A 9,202-nucleotide genomic window follows, 5' to 3' on the forward strand; every position below is an offset into this window, starting at 1 on the left:
TTTTTACTTCCTCAGGAAAATAAACTTCACACGCTTCAGGTTCGGCAGGCCGGAGGAAAGGCGATTTAAGCAAGTTGCCCCTGGAAGACACAGAAGGAGATACTCTATCAGTCATTTTAAATGAGAGGAAATAAAAACAGTCACGGGACTGAAGGCAGATTAAGGGCAGTTTGAGCTCACAGTTTCTGTAAATCTCGGCTGACATGGATATTCAGACTCACTTCAGTAAAGATGCCATTTCACGCTGGAGTGACAGGTTCCCAAGCACAACAGGGATGCTTGAAAGAGAATCTAGCAAAACCTCAATTACCGTGCCAAAGTACATCTGTGCTGCAGTATATTCCATCTCAAAATTCAAAATTCTTCACATTCATTAAGCAAGCCCCTTCCCCCTGCAATAGCCATCAAAGTGTAAAGAACTACATTAAAAAAAAAGGCCACTTAAATTTCAAAGTTATTCTTTTAATGTCTTAAAAAGGTCACAAGATTGCTTTCAATCTTATTAATAAATTTTATTTGGACAAGTAGAGAACAACTTGTATCACAACAGCTTTAAACAACATGATTAAAGACTGCAGCACTCCAAGGAGGCTCACAGATATGTACAGTATATGAAGAAAAAAGTTGCACCTCAGAGCCGATCATGATCAAGTTAAAAATACCTGACTTAAAGTACATGTGCTAATAAATTTCCTTTAGGTCATGACCAGCATGAAAATAATTAGGACACAGGTACTCAGCAAAAGTTTTCTGCTAACGGGTACAGCAATATGCTGCATTTAAGGATTAAAATCAAATTCTAGTTTAGTGTTAGCACTGAGCCCTTAAGAGAAATCCAAATTTCTACTTTTCCCCATTTACAAACATCAAAGCTATTCCCACTTAAGGGTGTGCCCAGCTGCACACAAATAAAGTCCTTGAATGATAAAAAACTTTTACCGCTAATACTGGAGGTCTTACATCCTGGTATAAATTTGCCTTTCTGGCCATTTCACCTATCAGTTGCTACAGAAAATACTTTAAGTTAACTCCTCAGGAGAAACAATGCAGGTCTCTGGAACTCACATCCTTTCTACAATGAAAATGATCTGCCAATTCAAGTTTCACTTGTTCAGGAAGACAGAAGATTTAAGGCTTCGGTGGCAAAAATAATCCTCTGAGCAGTGTTTTTCTAAAGTCAAGCTGACACAGGTATGTTTACTTTTTCTTGACTTAAAAACCCTGGTATCAGGTTTAGATCACATCCACCTGTTACATCTGGCAAGAAATCTCTCCTTCCAAAGAGGTTGTCCTAGATAAACCATTTCAGAAGCATTTGAGGATAGTTTGTTTACATTTTTTTAATTATAGCAACATTCAGAACTTTTTAATAAGTTGATGAAGCAGTGCTCATAGCATCATCTGCAATTTTGGTACTGGCAGGGTGTATGCTTGCAAAATATTTGACATCACTGTCATCATCCATTTGAAGCGCCATAATTGTTTGTTCCACAGCTTCTTGATGAGAGTTGGCAGAATTTAGAAAATACTCTGTAAGAGAAAATGCACAAGACTTATAGGAGGAATATCTGAGCAGACACACAATACACTTCTGAATATACCTATGAATTCACCTTAAAAAAAAAAAATCATCCCATGTTTCAGAGCACGCTTGCTCTAACAGTGCTGTTAAGAGTACAGGATTTCTACGGCCCTTCAGTATAAAAGTAAGCATGACAGACTCAGCGACCAAAGAGGAAGAAAAAACCTGCAAAAAGCCTCACAAGGAGCGTGCTTATATTTGTGATGGAGGGAAGGTATTACAAACCTATGGCCGATGCCACTCCATTTCACTGGCAAGCTTGCCAAATGATTATCAAACAATAAAACTAAGATAACATGAAGAATGGAGGAAGTTCCAACATCTGACAGTTTTCGTGAACTACACAAGTTATATAAAAGCAGTGTAACTACAAACAGGTCGTAGGAAGGGCAGTTTAGATCCGAGGTTAAAAAACTTCTGAACTTATTTTTTAAATCTCCTTTTCATAATCTATACACCATCCCTAATCATACACACAACATCTTTGAGGCAGGGACTACCTGTATTATAAGCTTACATAGCAGCAATGCAGAATGGAGGTGTACCATCCAGGGGGGGAACACAAAAATAACAAGGACAACAACAAAAATACCAATACTACATAACAGGAAAAATGGTGACAGCGTTGGTACAGTTAACAGAGGATAAATTACTGCACATCAGCTGATCCATCTTAACTGTCTACATACGCTTACTCAAGCCTCCAGCATGCACAAGACAGCTAGCAATAGCTTTGTTCTCGCTGTGTTGGCATCCTTCGTGTTGCCAGTGTTTTCAACATTTTGCATTTTTCTTCACACTTTCTATGCTAGAAACAGTAGTCCTCAAGCCAGTGTATGGTTTCAAGAAAGCAAAGGATCAGAACTGGATGAGGTATTTCAAGTGCGGACACTCTGCTGGTTTACAAAATAGCACATTTCTAATGCTATTTCTCTCTCTAGTGCTTTGGGCTCTGAGCACTGCTGACTCTTCTGGTATCTGCTGTGCATTGGGGATGCCTCCCTAAGCAAAGTCTGCAATTTGAAAGTTGTGTGTCTAATTTCCCTGAAGAGACTCGAGAGAAACTTTCTTCCCACTGCCACCATAAAATATAAAACAAAACCAGCAGCCATCTCTTGTCTCCCAGTGAGAAAACAGATGGTGGATTTATATGGAAGGATTTTTAATTCTTATTACTCAGAACATCAACAGAATTATTTTTTTTTTTTAACCAAATAAAGGGCACTGCTCAACAACTTCACAGTTGCTAGTTGTTCATTTGAGCTTTCTGTGCCCTGACGACACCTCTACAAACCAGCTCATTTGGGGAAAACGGTACCAAAAGAACAGGCTGGCACATGAGCAAGAAGTCTTATTTCCTCAGCGTTACACAACGGTGGCTCTGATACCACAAGGTTCATGGTTTAGCCAAGGTAACACCCCACACCAAGGAAACTATAAAAGCAAGAGCAACCCACATCTGACGATGTTTCTTTTTTCCCAGCTGACTATAGGAAAGTGGAGGGACAAAAATATACGCAGTCGGCCCACTGCAACTCTTTTTGCCACTAACCTTTCTCTAAAAGGGTTTGCTTTAACGTTTTTGCAAGCAGGACTCGAACATTTGGAACCCTGTCAGATGCCAAGTGTAATAAGTGTGGCAACAGATGCACAGCAAACTGGTCCATGGGCAGGCAGTCATCTTCACTGATAGTCTGGCAAGAAGACAGAAGCGATTTCATTAGATTTCAGCACAGTCAGGATAAAATCCTGACACATAAATCAGAGCTAACAGATCTTATTACCTTCATAGCACGAATACAGTAGGTAGTTTTAACACATGGCACAATACTTTCTAGCACAAATTGGTACACAACGAAGCAAGTTAGGGTTGAGGAAATTCAGGCTCAATTAGAAGCCCACTTTATTTCGTATTAAGTCTATCAACTTCCTTTGTATTTTTGTTTTGTTTTGGATTTGTTTGGGTTTTTTTCTTCACTGTGTAATTTCAAAACAGGGAAGAAAAGTAAAAGACCTTCCCAATCCTTTTCAGGACTGGTTCAGTCTTTGTTTTAACTAGGTACTATATTAGGACAAGAATGGTCCATCTCAATAAACATCCTTTGCACCCAAAAAACATGCTTCTCTAAATAAGCTCAAAGCTCACATTTCTCCAAATACATCAAAGAATTGCCCCACTTGGGCAGCAGTCATGTTGGTTCCCAGTCTGCACCTCTGCTACAGCCTCCAAATTTGACCATGTCCTTGGGACCCCAGCTAGTTTCAACTCTTCTGCTTATTTTATTGAGAATATGTTGGTTTTGACCAAGCTGCACTAGCTGACTAAGGAGGTACAGGCAACTCCTAGTGTTTGATTTCTAAAGGGTAACCCAAAATAGTGGTAGGCTGCTGCAGCATATTATAAAAATCTCACTTCATGCTAAGTAACAAAGTAGCTTCCCAACTCAGGGATTATTTTGCTATGCTTTTGTTTTATATTCAACATCAGATTTGACAACCTGATGTTAATATGCTAAGCTAAAGATGCATTCAAGCTCATCTGTGGTGCAAAACTGAAGAAAGCAGCCATGAAACCTATTCCCTCGGAAACAAAGTTCTCAAATATTCATGAAAATAGTGTCAATAGACAGCTGAAGAGTTCCAGTTGCTATTCCCCCTTAATTCTTACCACTAGCGCCTCCCCCCAAAACCCGAAAAGATGAACAAAAAGACATTTCACCTGGCAAATAAAGACAAAAGTTTGCCGACCAGACCATTTGCGGCATCTACAGAACTTTTCAACAAGTTCATTCATGAGGTCTACCACGAAGGTTGATGTTGAAGCCATGTACAGCTTTTTTACCATTTCACTAACCTTGAAGAAATGAGAAGAAAAAAACCAAAACAAAAATTACTTCTGACGACCAACCCTCAGAAATCTGAAATCCTGAATTTACTTAGATTGCTTTACCAGCTTGTAAGAAATCCAACGGACAGAAGACACTTTGTCTGCACAGAGGCTGAAAGCGATAGGTCGCAAGTAGTCATAAATGTCTCTGGCACTGTACAGATCTAGAAGCAAGATCAGTTGCCTACAAGACGGAAGAACAACCAAACAGAGTACATTATAGTAAGAAGAAAGGCAGCTTAAATTGTGAATCTGATCATTTATATGGCAATACTTGCTAAATATGCAATGTGGCCATAATAAAGTTACTGAAAAGTCAAATCTTCTGTTTTTCAATGCAATCAGTTTGACTATGGGTCCCTTGCAAATTTTAAATTGCCACTTATTTACAATAATGGCAAAATGCTGCATAAGCTCAAAGAACAAAAAACTAGGGGAGAGGCAAGGGAACCAAGGTTGCATTTACAAGGCAGGGATCCCGATAACAGCTACAATGTACACGCAGCACAGCGATCCAGCTGTGAATGACACCATAGTGTGCACGTGCATTTTAATACCTGGTAAAGACATCATGCACATACAACACACGTACAGCTACAAAGCAACTACTCTGACTTAAGTTTGATAAGTATTCTCGGTCTCTTAATTATAATGATCTAGCAAGTCAATGAACTACTTCAGAGTATACTGGACAACTAGAGAAATTATCAGTTGTCTTCAATTTGTAATGAGTTGATTAAGGTTTCAGCAGGTTGCAGGCACTAGTATACGTCACGAATGGTAGAAGGTATGCCAAAACTGGCGTGACATGCTACAAGCAGCCAATTGAACGTCTCCATAGCAGCAGTAACAGGCAAGTGATTTGTAGTTACTAAATCAAAACAACACTTAAATGTACCAAAAACATCATGACATCATGATCAGTTGTTAAACTAGGTCTCTCAAAAATTAATTCAAAAGATGCACTGTAATTAGTCATTACTATATGCTCATTTCATCATAAAACTGGTCACTCAGTCTCTCCTCACAGGGCAAGTGCTGCAGCCCTGACCATCTTGGTGGCCCTCTGCTGAACTTCTTCCAGTTTATCAGCACCTTCCCTGTACTGGTATAGATGCATTAGTCAAGATGAGATCTAATGAGCACTGACTAGAGGGGGCTAATCTGTTCCCTCGATATACTGGTCGCTACTCTGCTACTTACTTTCTTTAATCCCCTCAAGATATTGATCTCCTCCATTTCATGGTCGTGAGTTCAGCCTACCTATCAAATACAGCAACTTGAAGTCAAATTGCTAGAACGCTTCTATTGACTTCAAGAGCAGCCAGATGTAGTCTTCTCTTTTGGCAGTTTCTTTTTTATAGAAGGGTAATGTTTTCAACATATGGTGAGGGAAAAAGACATTCAAGTTCCAACTATTACAAGTGATATACAACTACTGGGAATTTTTAAGCAAGGGGGACAAGCGGAGGAGGATAAGGACTATCCACTGATTAAAAATGAAGAATGTCACTAAGACATCTATTCTATGATTTTAACATTTTTAAGTATCCACAACAATGAAAAGAAGCATCCAGAAAACTACATACTCGGCCAGCTCAGCACGAAAACGCCAGTTTCTGCTGTTATCAGTCACCAGGAATTCCTGAAGCTGATAAAGATACTCTCGTCTTTTGTCAAGATGAAGAAGCTGTAACAGTAAATATAAACTTAAAAAAATGTAGGCTACCATCAGCAGCTAGAACAAGAGCTTTAAAATACAACCAAAGAAATACTTGCTTTCATTAAATAAATAAATAAATAAAATCTTTAGCAATAGCGTTGCTTTCCTGGGCTAAACCCTATCATGCTTAGGTCTGTAAAATCACATGGGGCACTACTGAAAGCAAAATCTCATCTACTCTTTACTTTTACTCTAGGAAACAAGAGGGGTAAGCAGTAAAGATAGTGTTGATTTTAAAGGTTTTATGATTTGTGTCTTTCAGCTCCAAAAATGAGGCAGTTACAGAAAAACTCCTAAAGAAATCTCAGAATTAAGCTGCATAGAGAGGTTAGAACCACCAAAAAACTTAATACCACCCACTAGCACCTATATATTAAATAAGCATGTGCACAAACCAGGCTCTTCAAAGAAAAGGAAGTATCAGCAACACAGATCTCCTGCAAAATATACTCCAGTTTCAAAAGCCATCTGTATGGATTCCCACAAAGAGTTATACCAGTGTTATGTTAAAAAGCAAGTGCATACAAAGAAATGAAGCAAAATATGTAATTGCACTTGACCAGAGTTCAACACAAACATACCTTCAGAAAGTCATGCAAGTGTTTAAGCACACCTATCCTGACTTCATCTAGATCTTTTAAAAAGCCATTGAAGACAGGAACCAAATCTCCAGCTGTAAGCTGGTCTCCAAGGATGACGGCAAGTTCATGTATAGAAAATGCTAGCGTCCGCCGGACCTTCCACTATAAAATAAATAAATACGTTAATTTTATTGATGTATCATCTGTTTTAACTTGAGGGTCAGTATCCAAACTGGAGTCCCAGTGAGCTACAGTACTTCCAAATACATTCAACAGTGTCTCACATAACAACTGAAAATTAAATTAGAGATTTATTTTTTTTTTTAAAAAAAGGAAAATTAAAAAAACACACACAAAAGGGATGACAAATGACAAGGTATCATTTCTTCCACCTGAATATCAAGGAGCTAGGCAAATAGAAGTAATGAAAATATTTTAATTTTCCAGGTATTGGGAAGGATAATAGTATTCCTGACATCAGTACTCTTCCGCACATTACACTCTGCTTTAAATTATTTTGTGCAAATTAGTTCCATACTACTACTCTCTCACTCAATTTATAAAACGGAGTAAGATATATATCCCATAGTATTTCAGCTGGCATATTTTAGCTTCCATAACAGGTAAAGTTTCACCCACACAGAGTACCCAGCAATCCAAGGACCAGTAGAGCTTCTCCTCGCCTTAAATTGAGGGGGCACTGTTTAATGGAATAACTATGTCAGTAAGTCTTTTTAAAAATAAAATAGCATCTATTCTTTAGCCAGCACTTTCCAATTAGCATGGTACTATCCTTTTGCCGTGGTTTGGTGATTCAATCTTAATATCAGATTAGACCGGCAATAAACTCCAGAGAGTTTTGAATACAGGATAATTTGGTTTTACTTCGGTTTTAAATTTATTAGCTGGTTGTTTTTAATGGCTGCAAAAGAGTTTGGAAAATATGAGCAATAGCCATGTATAAAATTACTCACTACATATCACTGAGAACTGCTGCTCTGACATAGCAAGCAGAGTTCAAGAGAGGTGAAGTAGTCTGAGAATGTTTAAAAAAATAAAAAGAGCATCTCCAAAAAAGGAAACAAGAGAGGACTGGGAAACAACTGTAAACCAACAGTAAAACACACAAAGCCACCTCCTTACCACTTGACAACAAGGAAAATGCTGCTATTTCCAGCCTTTGTTTTTAAAACAGCAATGCTACACGGTTGATGTTATTCCCTTCTGACTAACCGGACGCAGACCCAAAAGACCTGTCTGAGGCTGACTCCCTGAGCTCCAGACGTGCCTGCAGGGGCACGTCTCTGCTCGTGCACAGCGGCACAGCCCAAATTCTCATACCTGTGAGAACCCCAAGCACTGCCTAAGTTCTCAAGTGAGCAGAGGAAATCGGAGACCTCTCCTCACATTCCCACTGGAGATCCACCTCCCACTCAAACTGCCCCATTTCCACTCAGCGCAAAATTCCATTTTCTATGGTCTATCACTTGTACCCGAGCACCACAAGCACTCAGCTTCCTCCAAGACAACTGTGACACTTTCTTTCATTATACTAATAACTAGTATCAGCAACGGAAAGCTCCACATAAAAAGCAGAGCAACCCAACACCCAGTAAACAACAGAAATCAGGGAAGTTCAGATTGTTCATTAAGACATTATAAAAGTTGAGATCATTCACTGTCAGAGCTCCTTGAGCTTACCTGCATGTCAGATGCCAGCGTCTCGTAGGTATCTTTCAAACAGTGCCAGTTCTGCCTGCCTAATGTAAGCGCGACACCTGGCAGGCTGTAGGCACAGTGTTTGGCAATCTCGGTATCGACTGTTTGTGCGCGAGATGGATCAGTCATTGACAAATACTGATCCAGCAAGGCTTGAGGTACAACATCCTACAGCAAGAAAAGGGTAGAGTGTTTACACTATTTTCAATAAATCCTCGTAAGGCTTATTAAAATTCCAGGGCACGCTGTCAGAAGAACATTTTTTTCCCCACAACTATACAGTATTATTTAATTACAATCTCTTAAAAAGAATGCAAAGGCTTTGTATTTGTATTTCATAAATTCCACCCAAAAGTTCCAAGGGAACAATGACATGACTGAGGACTATGTGAAAATACACAGACCAATGTAACAGATAAGTGGGTGGATCACTTACATAGACCAGGAAATTAAGACACTACATTCTACCTTTCTACAAACAGTCAGACTTGCAGGCTGTGCAAATCAGCCATTTTAACTCATCCATAAAAAAACAGACAGAACAGCAAATGGTAAGACTTGCTCAAAAAATATTGTCCTATTCCTCTCAAAATCTTGGGGAGGTGGGGAGATGAAAACTACATTAAAGTCCCTTGGGGGGTGAGGGAAGGCGAGGGAGCAGAGTATAGTGTGTTCAGTATTGCTTCCAAATTCCCTAAATAGTCAGCAGG

General features: G+C 39.1%; 1 protein-coding gene across 1 annotated transcript in view; it reads right to left on the reverse strand.

Annotated features, from left to right (window-relative positions):
• Positions 1-502: 502 nt before the first annotated feature.
• Positions 503-9,202, reverse strand: part of LOC104164573 (serine/threonine-protein phosphatase 4 regulatory subunit 1-like) — a gene marked incomplete at its 5' end in the record, with an annotated part of 9,580 nt that continues 880 nt past the window's right edge. Inside the window, 7 exons of the mRNA XM_009703938.1 lie at positions 503-1,530; positions 3,135-3,276; positions 4,302-4,436; positions 4,533-4,653; positions 6,059-6,159; positions 6,774-6,935; positions 8,475-8,660. Coding sequence (XP_009702240.1) covers positions 1,367-1,530; positions 3,135-3,276; positions 4,302-4,436; positions 4,533-4,653; positions 6,059-6,159; positions 6,774-6,935; positions 8,475-8,660 — 1,011 coding nt within the window. The remainder of the gene's footprint in view (positions 1,531-3,134; positions 3,277-4,301; positions 4,437-4,532; positions 4,654-6,058; positions 6,160-6,773; positions 6,936-8,474; positions 8,661-9,202) is intronic.

This window comes from Cariama cristata, unplaced genomic scaffold (genome assembly GCF_000690535.1).
Source record: "Cariama cristata isolate BGI_N322 unplaced genomic scaffold, ASM69053v1 scaffold35910, whole genome shotgun sequence".
In the NCBI taxonomy this organism is placed as follows: Eukaryota; Metazoa; Chordata; class Aves; order Cariamiformes; family Cariamidae; genus Cariama; species Cariama cristata.